The 21,441-nt window shown below is 35.5% G+C and overlaps 3 protein-coding genes across 4 annotated transcripts; 1 reads left to right on the forward strand and 2 right to left on the reverse strand.

The window, feature by feature from the left end:
- Positions 1-301: 301 nt before the first annotated feature.
- LOC112792610 (probable DNA primase large subunit) lies at positions 302-6,912 on the reverse strand. Of its 2 annotated transcripts, none has more exons than XM_025835924.3 (20): positions 6,663-6,912; positions 6,254-6,315; positions 6,046-6,149; positions 5,555-5,636; positions 5,415-5,474; positions 5,248-5,311; positions 4,881-4,900; positions 4,331-4,414; positions 4,182-4,246; positions 4,036-4,084; positions 3,914-3,961; positions 3,725-3,814; positions 3,542-3,601; positions 2,863-2,922; positions 2,543-2,617; positions 2,112-2,197; positions 1,832-1,925; positions 1,650-1,757; positions 1,378-1,440; positions 302-762 (listed from the first exon to the last, which is right to left on the reverse strand). In XM_025835924.3, exons 1-19 carry the CDS (start codon positions 6,814-6,816, stop codon positions 1,423-1,425), a joined length of 1,383 nt encoding a protein of 460 aa, XP_025691709.1. In that variant the 5' UTR covers positions 6,817-6,912; the 3' UTR covers positions 302-762; positions 1,378-1,422. The 2 variants fall into 2 exon arrangements, with proteins under 2 accessions (XP_025691709.1, XP_025691708.1); XM_025835923.2 differs by having other exon boundaries at positions 1,647-1,757; positions 6,663-6,897.
- A 6,080-nt stretch (positions 6,913-12,992) lies between these two features.
- LOC112792612 (rho GDP-dissociation inhibitor 1) lies at positions 12,993-15,069 on the forward strand. Its single transcript, XM_025835927.3, has 5 exons — positions 12,993-13,517; positions 13,615-13,681; positions 13,885-14,103; positions 14,200-14,324; positions 14,409-15,069. The coding sequence occupies exons 1-5, from the start codon at positions 13,275-13,277 to the stop codon at positions 14,487-14,489; spliced, it is 735 nt and encodes a 244-aa protein (XP_025691712.1). The 5' UTR covers positions 12,993-13,274; the 3' UTR covers positions 14,490-15,069.
- Positions 15,070-15,842: 773 nt separating this feature from the next.
- Positions 15,843-20,174, reverse strand: LOC112792611 (MACPF domain-containing protein At1g14780). The gene is made up of 7 exons (XM_025835926.3): positions 19,378-20,174; positions 19,025-19,263; positions 18,507-18,708; positions 18,346-18,423; positions 18,074-18,257; positions 17,374-17,540; positions 15,843-16,752 (listed from the first exon to the last, which is right to left on the reverse strand). The coding sequence occupies exons 1-7, from the start codon at positions 19,651-19,653 to the stop codon at positions 16,048-16,050; spliced, it is 1,851 nt and encodes a 616-aa protein (XP_025691711.1). The 5' UTR covers positions 19,654-20,174; the 3' UTR covers positions 15,843-16,047.
- Positions 20,175-21,441: the final 1,267 nt, after the last annotated feature.

Here is a 21,441-nt window from a genome sequence, read left to right on the forward strand (position 1 = left end):
AAATAATCATACTAATGAACTTGCACTTGTACTGTTAAGGGTGAATGAGCACTAGTTGGTTTAAGATATAGTCCATTCTAATTGGATTAGAATATAAAAAAAAAAACTAATAATAGGAATAGTCTTCGTCCAGATTAGACTAATTAGAAGAAAAAGCCTTTAACAATACAAAAAGTGTATATATATACATGGGGAATAAAAATCTAACGTATGGCGAAAAAATGAAAAACCCGTAATTTTTGGTACTTGGCCAATCTCTAAACATCTTAGATATAAGGGAGGATATAAAAAAGGATGAGACTAAATAAATAATACTAATATTCATTCACAAAACCTGAATTCATGTTTCCCCATATCATTAATTGTTTCACTTAAAATATCACAGCATCACACTATCACACTACTATCTAATAATGGTATTATTTAACAATATATTGATCACGTGTGCATCAATTTAGTTTTATAAGATTTGACTTTCCAAATTAATTTCTAAAAAATACACTTCTGAATTAAATTAGTAATTTCATTAATTAAATGATGACATGAGATACAAATTCTAGTCAGCATCTAATTGACAGAAAAAAAAATACTAATTTAATTCATTGTATCTTTTTAAAAATCAAAAACTAAATTAGTGCAAACGGGAAACTATTTTGACTCTGCTTAATAAACATTCCAGTCTAACTGTTGCCTCGGATGTTACGCAAAAGATTTCCAGCATCCAGTCTGTGCATCGATGACGTCGAAGCATCAACAACGTTCCTAAATTTAGGTGTAAAATTTAGAATATTTTCAATACAATAATTTCAGACGGTTGAAATTCTACGGCCTATCATTTTTCGAGGGATAAAATATAACGTCCTACTTAACAAAGGAAGATGCCACTTGATAACTTTTTCACTTGACATCAACCAGATGTGTGGGGTCCTATAATACTCGGTTGCTTTAGGATGCAGTTGGTAGATATTTCATATTTGTGTAAGCAAGTATTAACAAATTATACAGGATTCAAAATGTATAGAATTGTGGTCGTTAAAATTGAGAATCCGAAATAATTATATGGACGGCGGTATTTGATTCACACCTCCGTATTTGACTCAAAAGTAATGTATTTCTACTAACGATAAGGTTCCTTATGCATTAAAAACAAAATATTTTATTTTTCTATCAAAAGTTTTTCAAAAGTTTTATGAATTTGTACGCCGTTGTTTACAAATTCAAGCTGTATGTTAATGAATGCAAACGTGTATTATTCCGGTTATGAATAATAGCCTATTTGTTCAGCTTACAACACATTACACACACATAGAAAAACATAAAAAGGCTAATAAATAAATAAAACATGGGAAAACAAGGACACAGCGCACAGAAACGAACCTGGGAGGGGCCACAGTACTCTGTCCATTGCGATAAACAAAATTCTTACGTTGAAGAGTCCTTCTGTATATTAAAAGTAATGAATAGTAAGTAATATCATACTAGAGTCTAGAGATAGTGGTCTAGTGGTGTCAGACCCAATTAGATCTCCCACTTTTATAGACGTATTTTGGGATTGAAGTGCCGATTCTATTGATAATCAAGATTATCAAGAAACGAATAACATGTGTGCAAGTTATTTGTGGTAATAGCATTGAAGTTTATACTGCTACCTTTGCCTTTAATAGCCTTTGACTGTCACTGAAGTATTGATTTGGATGGTTAATCCCTGCATCACATGGCGCCGCATGAAGAGCTTCAAATGTCAAGGTGCAGGCCAACTGCACATACAGTATCCATATAGTCTCAGATATCAAACCAAATCCCTATTTCAGTAGGTTATGTTGAGACCAACCTGATAATCTCTATTTCTCACTTTGCCCATCACATCTTCCATTGCCCGACTATTAACCCCCATTCTACTGAGAGCAGCTCTTAGATTCTCCTCGCTAATTCAAATGATATCAATTAAATATCAAATCATTCATAACAAAAGAAAGGGGGGAAAAACACCAAAGAACGTGACTTAATATTAAACATTCCCAATAAGGCAATAACAATCAATAATTAGATGGAGCAAATTAGTTAGAAAGTTAAACTATCTACTTGATCGTTCATCAGATCATAACACTCACCCAAAATGTCGATAAGGGCAACCATGATGATCTCCAACACCAGGAGTTGATAAAATAATCTTTTGACAAGAATATGGAGTATAATCCTGGAAAATCCATCAAAATATTACTCACTGAAATTGATCAAACTTATGCACATAAAACACAAATCAATCCTGCAATGTCTACCCCCTTTATACTAAACAGTATTTTGATACCAACATGTTCTTAACAACTAAACAAGTATTCTTTGTTTTGTTAATTAAAAAATAATTTAAATACATAATTAATTAATAACAACGGTATTTGGACATGAGTATCAAGATTGTTTGGTGTATGAATAGTGTTTTTCCAAATAAAATACACAAGAACTAACTTTTAGAGTAAGTTTCAAATTACAAATGGAAATAAATGAAACATCCCAAATATCGGTCATGAAGTTCAAAACTTACAGTTTTCTTCCCTTCTTTCCCATAATTATGGCGTATGTTGTATGCATATTCTTTCTCAAACTTCTCCAGACCAACCTACAGCGAGATGTTTGATTAATAATTAAAAACTATTTGAGAAAAGAAAGCAACATATTAAAAAAAACTAGTTGGAGACTACAAATCTGTATGTCTAGAGAGATGTGAAGTAAACAGAATAGAAAGACAGATAGGGAATGATGCAAAAGGTCTTAATATCAAACTCGAAACTGTTCTAATTTTCATTCTAAATTTTCATTCATGTAATTGGAACGTAAGAGATAATATACAAGCAGCATACTTACCTTTTTAGAGAACTCCTCTCTCCAAAATGCAAGTGAATCATCTACGTTCAGGCCAACACCCTGCTTATATTACAGAGAAAAGGACAGTAAGATAAGATAAGACAATATAAGATCACACAGAGTAAGTGATAAGCAAAGGGATTAAGGAAACTTTTTTTGATCCATCAATCAAGCATATCCCAATAAATCATTTGGTTCCACAATGAAGGAACGTCAAAATGCATTACTTTGACTGACAATGCAAAAAAAAAAAGGGGCAAACAAACAGTAAAGTTTGGACCCAGCAAAAATATTACCATAAACCATTATACAAAAATGAATCCAATCAAAGTGTGGACAACCATTACAAGAACTACTCAAACCGAATTTATAAAAAATTTTAAAAGCAACGATGAACTTTTTATTAACAGAGTGCTCTGATTTTGTTCTGCAACATGAAACAAAGTAACTTCAACCGTCAGCATTCTTCCAGAAAGTCCCCAACCAGCGCAATGGAAAAATGAGGAACAAATAAATTACTTTTAAACATTATGTGAAAACATATGTCAAACTATAACCAGATTAGCTACACAGTGGCTTGTCCACCCATGTGCATAATAGCAGCCTTGTTTAACATCTCACTTATGACTGCACAGACAAAACAATATTTTCTTGTGCTCAAAATGCAACCAAACATAACCTTCAGAAATAAGCCTAGTTGCATCCTCCCTGCATGCTTTAAATGATGATCCTCTCTCAGCTGCAAATAAGTGGTATAAATCAGATCAGATGTAAGAACAAATAAAAAACATCGTGACTCAGTAAGTGGAAGTTGAAATATACATTATAGAAATGTGGCCATAATTTGTTACAAATCTCTAACCTTTTCAAATAGGTGACGCATGCACAAAGGAAATGAGCTCTTGGCAACCTGATCGATGTCCTTTAATGATATCTCGCCATATTCTTTAGGCTGCAAAAAAGGTTCTCAATCAAAGAGATGATTATCAATCCAACATCACATTCATACCTAATAATAGATTTAAATGATTGGACATGTTGCATCCATTACCTGAGAAAAATCAGGACCCAAATAGCTCGAACACAGGGCCTCCACAATCTATAAAGAAACAGAGTCAACTTCTATGAAAAACAAACAACTTATTCGTACTCAAATCGCATAACTACACTTACAGGAGTCAACCTATGTTGTTCTTGTTCTCTAATTGAAGTTGCCCATTTTCTGCAATAATTAAAGGCAATTGTTTAAATCTTAAATCATTTAAAGAAAAAATAAAATAATAATCAACATTTATTACGATCAACATGACCAAGGAAACCTGTTTGTTAGGATGAGTGCCTTTGACAGAAGACTACGAAAAATTGTGGCTACAAGTGAAACAACCTGGTAAAGGAAAGCAGAAATGCAGAATTGAAATACAAAATCAACGATTGAAAACAAGAGTGAACGTACAGTAGTTACATTAACCTGATTCATTGCAACGTATGCATATCCCTGATTTATAAATACTTTCCGTCCAGTTACAAGCTCTGGAACTTCTTCAAATGGTACCTATACGGAAAAAATATACAAATGAAGCAACCCATAGATTAATGAAAGAATGTTAGTTAAAGATGACGAAATGACAACTGTGAGGGCAGCATGGAGCATAAGAACTACTTTTCCAAAGAGATATTAAGATAATCAAGTTCTTCTTTCTCAAGACCATCACCAATCATTTTCTTCGTCCTGAGTTCACTAACCCATCTCTTTCCTCTGTATCATCCGCAAAAACATAAGCACACCAATTACTCTCTAAACTAAGTGTTTGGTAGTTGGGGAAAGCCGGAGGGGGCGGGAGAGGATTCAGAACTTTCCCAAGTAAAAAGCCATCATTAGAATCCAATATTGAACTTATCTTGCATATAGAGAAAGATAAGAAATACTTAAAATTGCAGTTACGTTACCAATGCGTTTAATCGTAAGATATATAAGTAATTAAGCAGGAAAAAAATAAAAAAGAAAGAAAAATGCATACCTTATAGTAGATTGCATCCGCTGCCAAAAAGGTAAGGGAACAAAAGAAAAAGCATGGGCAATTAGTTTTAAATAAACCAACAAAAAACACGAAATAACTTGTAAAATTCAACTAGAAAAACAAACGACAACTTTTGAAAATTGACGATTTTATTTCTTTAGAACAGAGCGGTAGTACAAATAAACCACTTTTAAGAATGGCCAAGATGTCTTTTTCAGATATTAATTCATGCAATTGCCACATTGGTAGTGGATTCACATATTCTTAGCAAGGTTAATTCACCATACAGTATTGAGCATGCACATAATTCTGCTGAAAAGAGCTACATAAATTACATGGTCAAGAAACGAAAGCAATGTGCTCTTACTAGTGGATAAAGACAGGTTATGACCAATAGAACGTGCAACTTGTCCCAATTTCTCTTTCAAGCTCTGAAAATTGAAAGATTCTAATTATTAGGCAATAAGCGGCACCTGTGGCTACTTAATTCAATTTGGATAAGAATTTTGAATACAAGAGCAACAAGAACGTTACCTCAAATTCTGCATTGCTTACAGCCTTGCAAGGAAGGTCAAATTCTTCCATGATGGCCCGCTGTGCACTCATAAGCAGTGTAAATGATAAGTAAATACCATACTTGAAATACAAAAACATGACGTGTAGGTAGATACTACCTGAGCTTCAGCAGTTTGATTACGAAATCGGTGGCGAAAGAGTGCAGATTCCATAGAAAGAAACCATTTCCTCAATTCCTCCCTAGACATACAGGCAACAATTTAGTAATTCAGTTTACACGGAAATTTTTTTGAACAAAAAAAAAGGCAGTTAGGATTTTATGTAAGTATAAGGTTTTTATTTCTAATTTTATACCCACTACTTTGATCTGAGTAAATCATCATTCAGGATCAATAATATGAGTTTGAAATACTGGGATGAGTAGTCAACTTCATTCTCCATAGACCAAATTCAAGAGTGTTAATGGTTTGTGCCTCATTTTACCAATTTATTCAATTCTGGCAATTTCCAATCAGTATTGGTCAAATGTTATTTATAGTATGATTCATTATTATTATGGTTAGCATCAAAGAAAAAGTGGAATGCATTTAAATGGCATGCATGAAACAGCAGTAAAAAAATGCAGAAAAGAGAGATAGAGAACTCTTACGTTCTGCAATACACAAGACGGAGAACAAAATGAGATATAATATCCTTGTTCAGAACCTGAGACGAATCTTGATGTCTCATATTTGTTTTCCACAGCTCATTTACCTGCACAAAGGAGTTTTACTTTCAAATAAGAATGGTCCAAATACCAAATGACATAATCAAATAAAATAGTAACCGATTAACGACGATTTATCCACTGTTTTTACCAATTTTTCCATTTCGTCCGGTTTCTTTCCCCTTGACAAGCCATCAGATATCCCCTTGAGAACTACAACCAGCAACAAAAGCAAATTGAAACACTTCAAAAGCATGACAATGACGCAGCAACAGAAACTCAGTACAACTACACACAAATTTGATGCTAATCCAATACTTTAAAAAGAAAATAAAATAAACAATACAAGATTTCAGATCTTCAGTTGAACACAACACTCAAATTAACGCAAACCTACACAACCAGATCTCGCTCTCTTTTCTTTTTCTTTTTGCCTATGGTTTCTTAGGTACGTCAGATTATCCAAACCCTAGGTAACAGAAGAGTAGGCGTTTTGAAACATTAATCGAACGTGCACAGATCTTTCGAATTGGAAGAAGAGAAAAAGAGGAAAGATTGACCTCGTAGACGATCGATGGCAAAAGATTCGAAATCTTCTAGCCTGACTTCGAGCTCTGGAGCGGAGCGATAAAGGGGAAGGGTCGGAGAAGCTGAAACGGAGCCACTGGAGGAGGAGAAGCTCCTGTGACTCTGATGAGATCGAACAACCTGCATCGTTTCTTGTGCGGCGGCGAAGACAGAGCAGTACAATCTGTGAATTGCTTCTCACAATGCAGAATATCGCGCGCCAAATAATTTGGCTTCGAGAGCAAATTGGCGGGAAACCATCTTCCATTGTTTTGGTTGTGAGAATTGGGCTTTCGTACAGTGAGAGAGATTCAAAAAAGGCTTTTTAAGATCAAAAAGAACTGTGGCGGAGGCCCAATAACAAGATGCAAAATATAAACAAGTCCCCCAAAAAGAAAAAGAGACTAGCCGACAACCCAAAATGAAAAGTCTCACTCACCGACTTTATTTTTGTTTTATTTTATTGTCCTCGTTCATTAAGGGAGTGTTTTTTTTTTTCCTGCAAATACCATAATATTGAATTAAAATTTTTTATACTGTCTTATTTAAACAATCATTTTATATGAATGATTCCGCAAAACTCAATTTTATGTTTGAGTACTTTACATAAAAATTTAAGAAAACTTTCAATTATCCTGGTACATTTTAGTAATTTTTAATCATTGATCATAATTATAAAAATATATATATATAATATATAATTAAAATTAATAGTTAAAATTTACTAAAACATTCGTATATTGATATATTTAAAAAAAAATCAATTTATATAATTTGGTTTTTTTTTTAAAGTTTATGTAACTCCTTGTTTAAATATAACAGTGTAAAAAGATATGATTTTTATAAGAAAAAACTACTAGAAAGAATTTGCAATTATTTTAAAATACTAGATGTCGTTGATCTGCGATATGACTACTTGGGAATCGCTTTTAACAAGCAAATTTTTTACTCCAAGCTATTTGGCTATCGAGAGCCCAGCTAAGATAGCCTCGTATTTGGCTTGATTGTTCGACACTAGAAATTTGCATTAAGGGATTGCTTGTACAAGAGTTCGTTCGGGGTTTCCAGAATCACCCCCACACTGCCTGAAACATTATTGGAGGCTCTATCCACGTGGAGCTTCCACTATTGGGTCAGAGGCTTAGTATCAAGATTGGCCATTTTGGCCAAGAAGTCTGCCTGGGCTTTGATAACATGCCTTGGTTGGTAAGCGACGTCGAACTGTGATAGCACATATCTTACCTGTCAATTTGGATTTTTGTAGCACCTTTCCGATAGGCTGGTTGATTCGTACTATGATTGGGTGGCTTTGGAAGTATTGCTTGAGCTGTCGAGATGAGATGAGTAAGGTAAAAGCTAGTTTTCCCACCACAAGTATCGATTTTTTGTATTTTGGAATACCTTGCTGATGAAATATGCTAGAAATTGTCAGCTCCCCGCTTCCCGAATGAGCATCATGCCCATTGTTTTGTCTGGGATCGCTAGGTATAGATATAGCATCTCTTCGATTTGCGATTTTGCCAACACTGGTGGTTCCGACAAGAGTTTCTTAAAGTGTTGAAAAGTGGTCTCGCACTCCTCCTTCCATTGGAAAGTGATCCTTTTTTTCATCAAGTTGAAAAAAGGGAGGGCCCCTTGTGCCGAAGCCACGCAAAAATGTGAAAGGGCTGCAAATCTCTCTGACAGTCTTTGGACGTCTTTGACAGACCCGGGACTGGCCATCTAGATGATCGCGTCGCATTTCTCCGGATTGGCTTCGACCCCTAGCTAGGTTAGCATAAAGCCGAGAAACTTACCCGCTTCCATTGTGAAGGCACATTTTGCCGAGTTCAGGTGCATCTTGTGTTCGCGGAGGGATCCAAAAATTTGGCAAAGATCATCTAGCAAAGATTCTTACTCGGAGGTCTTGACGAGCATATTGTCAACATACACTTCTATCGTCTTGCTAATTTGACTTTGGAAGATTTTGGTCATCAGTCGTTGGTACGTGGCCCCGGCGTTCTTCAGGCCGAAGGGCATGGCCGTATAGCAGTAATTGTCGTTCAGGGTGATGAATGTTATTTTCTCCTCGTCAGGTAGATGTATCGGTATCTGGTTGTACCCGGAATATGCGTCCATGAAGCTCAGATACTTGTACCCAGATGACAAGTCGACAAGGTTGTCGATGTTGGACAGTTTGATCGAGTCCTTAGGAGAAGCCTTGTTCAGGTCCGAGTAGTCAACGCACATCCTCCATTTACCATTGGACTTTTGGACCATCACCACGATCGACAACCAAGTTGAGTATGTGAGTTCTCGAATAAAACCGGCTTATAGGAGGGTGGTTGTTTTCCTTTTTTACTTTGGCCACTCTGTTTGCCAACATCTTTTGTCGCTTATGTGCCATTGGCTTTGCCTTCGCCCTTCACGGCAAGTTGGTGGGACATGAAACCAGGGTCCAGGCCTAGCATGTCCGCGGGGTCCACGCGAAGAGATCCCCGTTTTCTCTCAAGGGAGATTCCAGGGGAGCTTTTAGTTCATACGGCATGCTTTGTTCCGGTTCTGGCCTGGGACATTTTTTTATCCTTGCATCTAGATCTGCCATGAATATTCCTATTCCGTCACGAGATTTTTTTCGAATGCTCAGGCTGGTGTGATCACAGGCTACTGTCGCTTCCAAACCGCCGTATATGGTTCCAATTGCGTTGTCGCCTGCCCAAAATTTCATGGTTAGGTATCTTGTGAATATCACCGCGTATAAGTCCTTGAGCGTCTTTCTGCCCAAAATGACATTGTATGCGGTTGAGTCTTGGAAGACAACAAAGTTGGCCATGACAATTTGCCTCTTGACCCTATTTCCTATGCTGGTAGGGAGCTTGACTGCCCTGTCCGACTTGATGAAGAAGTCTCCCAGGCCCACCACCCTGTTCTGGTGTGTGTGGAGGTCACAGTCACGGAGCCCGAGGGCATCGAAGGCGTTCCTAAGCAGGATATTCGAATCGGTGCCCGTGTTTACCAGTATCCTCTTTATGAGCACGGATCCTATCCTGACCATAGTAATCATGGGCGGGTCATCAGTAACGTCCTGGATCCGGTAATTCTGTGATCAAAATGTGAAATCGAGAAAGGTTGGTGGCGTGCGGTGTTCTGAGGCTGTTGTTGCAAAGATCTTAAGCTCTCTCGTCTGGGAGGCCTTTGACTTCTCGCTTGACCTCCCAACCACCACATTGACCACGATGGTGGAGTCCACCTCGGCTTCCTCCCTTGATGGTGGTCTGCCTGCTTGGGGGTTGAGGCCCTCTCCCATTTTCGGAAATCTCTCTCTTGCCAGTTTTCGTAGTTCGTGTAATTTTTTGTGTATTCAAAAAGTTTTCCATCACGGATGTCTTGCTCCATCTTCATGCTCTTTAATAATGAAAATTCGCTGCCATAAGTGCTACCACAACTTAGAAATAATAGACTGAATATTATTTGGAGTGAACCTATTTTCTTAGTTTTCCGTTAAGATTTCAAAACTCTATACAATTTCTAGATATAAAAGGAATAAATAATTTAAAATTTAATCTTTTTATAATTTAAATTTAAAATTAAATATTTTATCTCACATCTATCTATCTATTTCTTTTATATAAAAATTGTTACCAAAAATATTCTATATTCAAATAATGACATATAGATTCTTTAAAATGTTGCTATGTCAGCATATTAGTATAGATGTAATTTGATTAAATATATTTTTTCCTTTCAATCTCAATATTAATTCTTGTAACGATTTTATAATAATTAGCAAAATAATCCTTATAATTAAAATCTCATTTTAATAATGCTAAATGTCTTTTTTCATTATTTAATTTATATTTTATAACGGTTCTCATAATAATTAACAAAGTTTTCTTATGTAAAGTATCATATGTGTGAGGTCCTAAATTGTAGATTAAAGTATCTTCAATTTTTTTTAGAGACATATGAAATACTCTTTTTTGGTGACGAAAAAATATCAAACGAACAAACAAAAATAAAGAACTGCTTAAGAAGAAGGGTAGTTCCGCTGAATATTATTCTCAAACTCCTTTCAAGGTAACGGAAGTTTCACATGGTGAAAAAGAGTCCTCATCACCGTCTTTGTCATGATGTCTGCCACTGTATTTGTATCTTTCAAGATCAACCGAATATTAACTCGCCATTTCCAAAACATGATATCCCGGATTTTCATCATTAAAGGATCAACAAAACCAGAACAATCCTAGGAATTATTGACAAGAGTAAATGCCTCCACACAATCTGTCTCACAAATAACATTTTTATGTCCCAAGTTGCAGGCTAAAAGATATCCTCTCCAAATAGCGAGCAACTCTCCTTGCAGAATATTATGACTCTCAATTGTTCCCAAACAATCTCGTTGCCAACTTTCATTCCAATCTCTGCTAACACAGGAAAACTAATTCAAGCACCATTACCAGGGTAACTAGCATCATAGTTAATCTTAAAGGTATCCACCAAAGAAGATCCAATCGCCACTAATAGTAGAGGAAATAAATACTCATTGCAACTCAAAAATATTCTAAAGTTTTTTTTTTTTCGAGAATAAAAATCATACTAAGTTAGTCACCTTATTTGTAGACTAAGGTTCATGGGATGAAAGATCTCATTATTCTTAAAATGCCAAATTCACCGAAAACGAAAAAAAAAACTTAAAAGATATTGTTTGCCATAAAGCAAGGACCATACTATTGCTAATTCCTAATTTTAGACTATTACAATCAAATTTATGTCTAATAATCCATTTTTTTTTGCATGCACTTTAATAGTATTATAGAATACACAAGTAACTATAATAATGTTAAATAAAATTATAACTTGCATTCGATCTTTACAATGTTTACTTTTGAATTGATTCAAACTAAAATAATATTTAATGTTATTTTATTTTATTTAAATATTTATATTTTAATTTTATCCAATAAAAAATACAATTTATTTATACTTATCAAAATAATTGATAATATAAATATAAAAGGTTATTTTAAATTTCGAAACATAAATTAGTAAAGGAAAAGTTTAGGGGCAGCAATTTTATTAAATTTTGGCCAGCATGTAACCAGCAGAAAAATGTGAGTCATTGGATGAAATCTCACATCAATCTCATACCATTAAATCATTATTGATGACTATTTAATGGCTACCAATCACAAAAGTTGCTGACCCATAGCATTTCTCATTAGTAAAAATAACTTTAGAGATTATACAAATAATTACCTTACATAAAATCTTAAAATATTCATAACCCATAATTTTTAGGTAATTAAATTTTAATAGTTTCAAAAAATATATTTTTTAAAAAATTATTTATCATTTGTATTTAAAATGATTTTTATAATATTTATTAATCACCTTTGTTATTTATTTGAATCAACAACAAAAGAGACATATCACTCAGAGTCATTGTACCAGCTTGGACCAAAGTTCCCCACATATGCAGTAACACTAACGGAATCCCATGTCCATGACCAGAAAGATGAACGTGTTCATCGGAGAAAATAAATAGTGTGTACTCATGACTCATTAAATGATTTAGGTATAATTCTATGTAGGGTGTGAATTTTAGGTGTATTTATATCCATGGTTTCAAAGAGAATATACACAGGAAAATGCCGCGGAATCCTCACCCACCAAGGTAGGAGGATCGCGAAACAGCTACTTTGGTAACACTGTGTCCGCTGTTTCAGGCGGAAAGAACAAGAAGCCACTCATGAAAGTGATGGATGATGATGATGATGTGTTTTGTGGCAAGTGTTTAGTTATGGAAGTGAAGGAGCTCCACAGCAGGACAGGCCAGACCATGTTTAATTTACAGTTCAGAGTGAATAACTGATCATGAAAAGTTTCCAAAATTCAAAACAAAACAGGATCCTAAGAAACTAAGATTCTAGAGATAGTTATGCTTTGGACTCGAATGAATGTGCAAGTCACTGTTATGTGGGATACACGTGTAACTAACTAACATTCACACTTACACTGTCAGTAACTCCAAAATTCTTCATATCCAATACAAAACGAAATGCTATTCATTGATGAGGTAAACCAGTTCCACAGTAAAGGTTGTGTTTTTCTGAATAAAAAATAAAGCATCATCAGGGTCTTAAAAAAATTGGATAAATTATTTCAAATACCAAACATATTATTTTGATTTCTTTTATGATCTATGGACAGGTGACCCCAAAGCTCAAAATCTAAAATTGTCATATATTACACCATGTATAATCAATAATTCAATAATTATGCATAAGAACATGGTAGGTCTCAATTTCTTTGGTATATATGATATGACCTTCTCCACCATTAGTGGCTCTCCACCAACTTTATTCCAACCGTTTTTCATTACCATTTCATTTGATGGCCCACATTTACTGAGTGATTCTGTTATATTAAATCCAACTCTGAGTACATACATATACATATACACCACTAAAGTCATAACCTCCTAACTCTAACAGTAAATTCAGCATAAGTCGGAAGAGAAAGAGTTACTATTAACCAAACCAACTTTGAAACTTGGTGTTCTCTCCTCTTCTTTTTTTTTTTCCTTCAGGACTTACAACAACACACATTCTCTTCTGGGGTTGACAATGTCTACTGCTGTAGGAGCTGCCTCCACAACCAAGAATGTTCTCTTTGAAGCTAATTTAGGTGAAGAGATCACAAACAAGGTTGGCAATGGTGGGGAACCAGGCCAGCTTCCTTACAGTGATGATGAAGAAGAAACTGATGAGGCAGAGGAAGAGGAAGATCCCAAGCTAGAATCTGACAAGGAAATGGATCCTCATCCTGGTCCTCAATTCTCTCTCAAGGAGCATATTGACAAAGACAAAGTAAGACTTTCCAAAACCAAAATGCTTCAATTCCTTCACTCCTCAGCTTTGACTTTTTAAAACTATTCTTTGATGAAAATCTTTGTGCTTCTCAAAGGATGATGAGAGTCTGAGAAAATGGAAAGAGCAACTTCTTGGAAATATTGATATGTCTGCTGTTGGAGGTACTTACATTTTCTTTTTCAGTCTCTTTCATCAAACAATTCTACAAATGATTATTTCATTGGAGATAATGCATCATCAACCTGACAGGGACAGTACATTTGCACTTAAACATACATTTAAGTTCTATTTGTAACCTCATGTTTGGCTTTTTTGCAAGTCATGAAATTCTAAAAAGCCCCCTTTTTTTTCTGTTGAAAATCAGAGAATAAGGATCCAGAAGTGAAGATAGTGAGCCTCACAATCACATGCCCAGGAAGGCCTGATCAAATCTTGCCAATTCCATTTACTAATGATTCTAAGAAGAGTGTCTTCACCCTTAAGGAAGGGACCAAATTCAGCCTCAAATTCACCTTCATTGTCTCCAACAACCTTGTTTCCGGCCTCAAATACACTAATGTTGTTTGGAAAACTGGTGTTAGAGGTGAGGCATACACCTCCTTTCTTCTGTGTAGTGCAACATTAATTTAACCTACCATATTTAAATTGTCTTGGTTACATATTAATTTTCATGAAACAGTGGACAATATAAAAAAAATGTTGGGAACTTATAGCCCACAGCAGGAACCATATACATATGAATTAGAAGAAGAAACTACCCCTTCAGGATTCTTTGCTAGGGGAATCTATTCAGCAAGAACCAAAGTAAGAAACTTCAATCACAGTTACAACATGGATTTACATTTTGTTTGATGAATGGGAAGAATTAACTAAATTTTCTTGGTGCAGTTTGTAGATGATGATAAAAAATGCTACTTGGATGCAAGTTATCAGTTTGAAATTCAGAAAAATTGGCCTACACCCCATTGAGACTCAATCTTGAGTAATCTATTGGAGGATCTGGTTCCCGTGATATCTTGTATCTTTTTCAGTGTCTGGTTGAAATTCAAATTTATGTTTATTAAATTCAGTTAGAGCAGTTAGTGCACATGCATGATGGTACATGGTACTACTATAATCCTCCCCTTATTATCTGCCATGGAACCCTTTTTTTCTTTTTCTTTTCATTTAAATAACTATAGACATTGCATTGCATTCATTCCACCAAAGATGCCTCCAAGAGTTATTTGTCATTATCTGCTAAGAGAGTGAAGGGTGGAAGTGTGGGGTGAAAGTGAACTCCATGTGGGATAATTAAAGAAATGGAAATCAAGAAGTATCTTCAACTGCTGCCTGTTCTCTCTGAAGCAAATGGCCAAAAGTTCCATCAATTGCCTTGTGGTCCAGTAGCTTTTCTGAAAATGATCACCACATGCTGTTTACTAACTATTGAAATCAGAAAAATAAATTAATAGAAGAGGGTAGAAGCAGAATTTCCAATTGAATTATTTTGTAATGAAGACATCACTCAAAATTCCAACATACTGGCAACTAAATTTAACTTGAAACATTTTGCTGTTGCTTTGTGAGTTTCAGTTCTCCAAGATTTTGCCTAATTTGACCATTTTTGTCAATTGAGTGTTGCAAAATTCTACAAACAAAGAGGATTGGATTTGCCATATATTTCTTTACCCACATTCCCTGTATTCGTAATCTTGGTGGGCATCAATGATTTGATATATGATAAATAATGAAGGCATTCCATCAAGCTTCCTTTCTTTCCAAGTAAAGATCAATAATTACTAAAATAATGATCACAAGATCACTAAAAACCAATGAGTACCAATAGTTAAGTACTTATCCATATAGGGAATATTAGGAATATTTCTTAGGAATCTATTGAGTCACGGGTTTATATAGCCTTGCACAATTCTGTGTTTATCTGTTGGAAAAGATTATTAAGGTCAATCAAATAAGTGCATGTGAAGGCAAGTGAAATCAGTCAAATTACACATGAATATAGTAGAGTAGGTTCAAGGTAGGATCACCCATTGAACATCTTATTCTTCAGTTCTTTCCAAATTTTCTTGTTTCTTTTTGACAAAATATCATACAAAATAAGATGATCAAATTAGAGGGGAAGAAGTGCAAATGGAACTCATTGATGAAAATTTCCGTCCTGTATTTTACTCTCTAACCAAGCATATTCAGGCATGGTGATATCATATTTTGATGCAACGTATTGATTGGATTCAATTTGCGCCTTAACATTCTTTGTTTAATCTTTGCCACAAGATGGCTTATGATTGTTAAAACCCAACAAGATGTATTCAGATTCCAAAATTAGCTAACAACCACATTAATTTTCTATTGCATGTTGACAACTCCCACTCACTTTCTGAGTTATATACACTGTACAAAGCCTTTAGACAAAAAATATATACATGCAATCTGTAGTTTCCAAAAAAATTTATGATAATAAGCAACAACAAATGACAACAATGATAATATGATATCACTCTGGAAAGAGAAGAGCAGTGGCCAGGAATCAGCAGTAATCTAACAATGCAAACTTCACTTGTATTCCAATCTTACCACCGTCCGTGACGAGCTTGGCAGCAGTCACCAACCAATGACCCGGAGCATCATGCGGCCCTCGCACAACCTCAGCTGTCTCCACATATTTAAGCAGTTTACCTGAGCGAACCGGCACAGGTGGACCCTCTGGATAAATACCGGAGTTTAGCGCTGCTGGAGCCTGTTTCCGTGGAGCAGTGTTACTCTGTTGAGTGAATGAAAATGTTGTGCTCAAATTTGTGAAGAAAGATAACTTTCTTGAACCCTCTGGTGCGCCAGCCCACTCTGACTTCCGGATACTGCAATTAGGTATATGCGTGAAGAGAAGACGCAGATGAAGCACATTCTTTGGCCAACTTCCTTTACTAAGGATTTGTGCCCCAGTTACAACATAAACACCACTCGAGCCATTCAACCAATTCGGGTCATGCTTAACTACTGATGTGCACACCTTTGAGAATCTCTTCCATCTGACTGGTTCCAGAAATTGGTTGCTGGATTCATGGTCATCGGACCCTCGCCACATAGATGCTGTTTGCAGGGTTGAGGTGCCAGAAGAAAGAACCATGGTATTTGGAAGGCTCGAAAGATGTTGTACATGTAATGCGAGTCTATCACATTTCCGGCCTTCCAAGTACAAGCGGAGACCAACCACAGGTTTTTGTTCAGTTACCACCTGGCATTTTGTATAGAACAGAATACTCTATGAGAAATATATGGTCAACAAGACAAGACTCAGGGCAAATAATGTAAATAATAAAATGAAGACGAAATCCCTACAAAGCTGTGAAGCCCATATTAGAAAGACTCTCGAAAAGAATAAACTCCTATGAGCATCTTTGCCCTAGTGTCATGACTCCTGAAGACTAACATGAACCATGTTATACTATTATGTTTAGTACAATTTCTCCAATGGAATTTCTTATAAGGAGGAAAAAGGAAGTTTCTGTCGCAACTTCTTTTTGGTCTGAATATGTATATCACAACTCAGTTCCATAATCCAAAACATTTCTCACTGGATTTAAATCCTAATCCAACCTGATACCAATATTTCAGACTGCTACGAGAACTTTCCTTTGACAAAACCCGAGGTAAGATTTTGCATGAAAATGGTTACAGATAAGACAAATCGCCTAAATTTATAACACCCCATACAAGTTTCACCCCATTTTACAACCCCCCCCCCCCCCCCCAACAAAAAAAAAACCATAGTTATTTATTTTCAGAGCAAAGTAAGAGTGAAGTCCAGTACAAGCAATACTAGGTTGCTCAAACAGGAGCCTTCGGTTAACAGTACCTGTGTAGAGCTGATATGGAGCTTTGGACCCATGAAACTAAATTGCAGGGAACAGGAAGACGTCTTCGTCCGCTGATGCCTGAGAGGTAGCTCGCAAAACATTGGCGCCCATTGCTTGGGAATTTGAAACTCTAAGAAATATTGTATATCTTCAAGAGGAGGCTTGTCTGTAGAGAACAAGTGAATCCGTTTAGTCATTTAGTGTTCAGTTATGTTGAGAGGGAAAAAATAGCACTATGCAAGAAATGATGGCTTTGCAACTTCATGTTTCGGAAAGCAAATATGATGAAGGTAACTTACACATGTCTAATTTACACCATTCAAATGTGCACAGTGTGTAGTTTAGTGCATAACTTAAAAAAACGTGCAAGATGGTCCATAAACTTATTAAAAGAGTGAAATGTTCCTCTTGACAGATGTCTATAGAAATTTCAATGGAATCAATCATGTTATGCCTCTGGTCAGGATTTTATGGTCGCAATTTCTGACAGATTTTGGATAGAAATCAGTGACGATGCCCATTTTGCACAAGTTTGTACATTTTTAAGGGCTACAAGGCACATTGAGTCAAGATAAAGGTGTAAACTGCACTCTTCCCTAGTTTTTCTGTTGGAGCTCATCTATATCATGGTTAATCAACCGAAATGAGTAAAAGACAACAGATTTATGTGTATCACTGTTCGATATAAGAAGAACTTACAACGTAAATACAAGTTGATTGCATGGCTAAGATAGCCACTTCCAGGAATCCCAGTTAGAAGTGATGAAATAGGAACGAATTTGAAGAGGATTGCTTCAGGATTAGAAGGCACTGTCTGGAGCCAATTTGAGTGACTGTTCTTGAACATATCTCCTCCTCTTTTGGAGCAAATAATAGTGAGGCCCTGTTCCAACATAAAGCAATATAGTCACATCCTAGTTCTTTTTCCCTCTTTAAACTTCAAATGTAAACATATCCAATTTGAGGCTTACATCTTTGCTTGATGTTTCTGAAATAGTAGTGAACTGCATTGTGTTTGATTGCATCACACGATTAAAGACCTCAGGGACCTGCATGAATAGAAAGATTGCATTAACTTGTAAAGTAACAAACCAGTGAAACTGGTAAATTTGTAGATGATAAAGCAAAATACCTTCTGTTTGCCATCGGCTGTCTGCCTCTGTAGTAAAGAAGGACTCCTTACATCTGAAAACAGAAAATCTCCAAGATCTTCTAAATGTCTTCTGAGATCACCAGGAGAAATCTTTGAAGAATGCTTCTGTTTGACACAGATTACATCTTGACCACCAACAGCCATACCTACTACTATGTGTGTACCATATGTCTGAATGAACCTGCCTAACAAAATTCATCAGCATCACATACGAATCAACATAGAAACCCAAACTTAAAAACCATATCAAACTGTCAAGATCACTCCACATCAAATGAGATGGGTGCTATCAATGTTGAAACTCTTTCATTACTCTGTTCGGCTCATCAACAAGACAACAACCGGTCTAAATTTCATAGGATCGCCAAAATGATGAATGTATAACAACCAACAACGAATTGAATTCAAGACACTCAATATTTACACCAGGAATACAAAGATCAATTTAATGAATTCACCACTCTACTTACTAAACATAGTAGAGGCGTGGTGTTTACCTAGACAGTGCCGCCGGGTCCCATTGAGCAGGAACAGACTTCTTAACTTCCTCTTGCAGCACAAGTGGAGAAGCTGTTAGATGTAAATAGTAGAGCGAAATGAAATAACCATCAAAAGCAAGATACTTGATGTCAGCAGCATCCCTCAACCAGTCACCACTCAAATCAAAAAGAGCATTGAAATAGCCAGAAGGTATTTTCCCTTGCACTGCCGATTTCTGATTTAACAACTCAGACATCTGAAAGTTTTAAAAAAGATTCAAATAGAGATCTTAAAACCCATAACAAAGCTTTCTAACTGATTGGCATCTTACACACGTAATAGAGAAGAAGATATAGAGAAAAAGGAGGACCTGGTTGAACTCAAGCACATCGGATTTGAACCTTATTCTATCCCCTTTATCACAACGAATGTCCTCAGAGACCCCTCTAATGGTGATGGAGGCTCCACCAGCTGCAGGGATCAAAATATCCCTCTTGTGCATTTCATCAAGCACCACCAACCTCTTCCCACCGCCTCCAACTCCCTTTGCAAACTTCAACCGAAAATCGCTCGCCAAGTCGAAACCTTTACCAACACACTCCAAGGCCCTCATCTGAAACTGTGCACCCTCCTCTTCCACCGCCATCCCCGCAAATCAAAATCCAAACTTTCCAATAAAACAAGAAAACCCAGAGACCAGAACCAATAAAAAAATGAATAAAAGAAAAAGGGAAGACGAGTTGTTAGTTAAGCTAGGGTGCAATTAGGCAACAGTTCCTAGTGGGTTGGCAATGATTTTAATACAAAGAAAAGGTGTTAGCTTTGGGGTTTAGGTGCAAATGGGTATCAGGTACGGATTACGGAGGATCCAGATGAAGGTTCGAGGAAGGAGAGAAGTTGGCGGTGTTGCGGTGAAAGAGTGATTAGTGAATGTTAAGTAAGGTTGTTTTTATGCTGGGAGAAACAAGAAACAGGAATGGGGGTGGTTGAGTAATTCCGAATTGTGAACTCTCAAGTCTGAACTGTGATTGTCAAGTGTTTGAGGATTTGACCGTGTCAACTCAACTTAAGTGTGTTTTTGTGTCTGTTTGTGAAAAAATGAGAACAATTATGGATCAATCAACGGTCCATGTTTGAAATAGGGTGGCTGAATGTCAACTCAACTTTTGTGCTGTTGTTGAATCTTGCTGTTTATTGCTGTTTACTTTTACTCCTTTTTCTTACTCTCTCATTGGACTATAGTCCATAGTAGATACGCTACCACCTTTGGAACTTGGAAGTTTCAAGTTAGAAGCATTACCACCGAAAATTGGAAAATTAATCCTCTCCATTATTAAAAGAAAATTAAGAGTATAAAATATAATTTTTTATTTTTTATTATTTTTTTATATTTATTTTTGTCTTATTTATAAAATTAATAGTAAAAAATGACACTTTACCTCTTTAATTATTAAAAAAAAATTGAGTAAATCTATTTACCTGACAATTGGCCACAAAGTGATTCCGGAAAATGTTGACCTTCATTAGTTCATTCTATTTCTAAAGATATTGCTTCCACTAATAACAAGTTAATTACAAATAGTGCAATAGAACCTTTCTAGTTTCTATTGTTGCGAGGTTGAAATTTAATTAATTTTATTTTAAGTTTATATTATGAAATAATAGAATAAAACAAGTTTATATTATTTGTTGATTAAAAATTTTAAATCAACTTGTATAGATTATAATTTTTATGAAGTATGGTTAAAGAATTGAAGAAGCAAAGTTTGAGTTAAATACAATAATCATCAATTGGCTAGATATTGCTAGAAGCTAATGTTGGAAGTTTGAAGATTTTTGAAGAATATTCAAGAGAGTAGTATAACTACAACATTCTACAACAATGAAAAAGTTCAAAATCAAATTGGAATTGGAATTGAATGGAAGTTGCACTCATCACCTCTATACTAGAAGAATCATGAAGTGCATTGGAAGCTTAAAGATTGATGACTAAGCTTAATAAAGAATTTTTAAGATGTGCTAGAAATTACAAGAAGTTACTTATTTGAATAGTTAAAGTAAGAAGCAAAGTTGAATAAGTATGTATATTAAGAAGCTAGTAGAATCATGAACTTTTAGTATAAAACTTTGCCTATATAAAGGCATATATGCCTTATATATTTTGTGTGTTCCATGAAATGAAAAAAGATATGATTATGTGAAGTCCTTCTTTGTTCTATTATTTCATATGAGTGTTAGTGAAGTTGAGAGATGAAAAATATGATAGTGTCATTTATATGAGTGAGTGATCCTAGGGCCAATTGAAGTGTGGGTATTATATTTACATTATTTTAAGAGAAATTTCGGGAGCTAGCAGTCTAGCACTTTTATTAAAATTTGGTCGACACTTAATCAACAAAAGAAAAATAAATAATTTTACACCACCAGATATAAT

This window comes from Arachis hypogaea, chromosome 13 (genome assembly GCF_003086295.3).
Source record: "Arachis hypogaea cultivar Tifrunner chromosome 13, arahy.Tifrunner.gnm2.J5K5, whole genome shotgun sequence".
Classification (NCBI taxonomy): domain Eukaryota; kingdom Viridiplantae; phylum Streptophyta; class Magnoliopsida; order Fabales; family Fabaceae; genus Arachis; species Arachis hypogaea.

Coding starts and splice junctions, on each gene's coding strand:
- LOC112792610 (XM_025835923.2), bottom strand. CDS start 6,816: ATGCAGGTTGTTCGATCTCATCAGAGTCACAGGAGCTTCTCCTCCTCC. Junction 6,316..6,662: donor TGCCATCGATCGTCTACGAG/GTCAATCTTTCC, acceptor TGCTGGTTGTAG/TTCTCAAGGGGATATCTGAT. Junction 4,415..4,880: donor CGGATGCAATCTACTATAAG/GTATGCATTTTT, acceptor TTTTCCGTATAG/GTACCATTTGAAGAAGTTCC.
- LOC112792612 (XM_025835927.3), top strand. CDS start 13,275: ATGTCTACTGCTGTAGGAGCTGCCTCCACAACCAAGAATGTTCTCTTT. Junction 13,682..13,884: donor TGATATGTCTGCTGTTGGAG/GTACTTACATTT, acceptor GTTGAAAATCAG/AGAATAAGGATCCAGAAGTG. Junction 14,104..14,199: donor TTGGAAAACTGGTGTTAGAG/GTGAGGCATACA, acceptor TTCATGAAACAG/TGGACAATATAAAAAAAATG.
- LOC112792611 (XM_025835926.3), bottom strand. CDS start 19,653: ATGGCGGTGGAAGAGGAGGGTGCACAGTTTCAGATGAGGGCCTTGGAG. Junction 19,264..19,377: donor ATGTGCTTGAGTTCAACCAG/GTCCTCCTTTTT, acceptor TAAAACTTTCAG/ATGTCTGAGTTGTTAAATCA. Junction 18,258..18,345: donor CAGAAACATCAAGCAAAGAT/GTAAGCCTCAAA, acceptor ATGTTGGAACAG/GGCCTCACTATTATTTGCTC.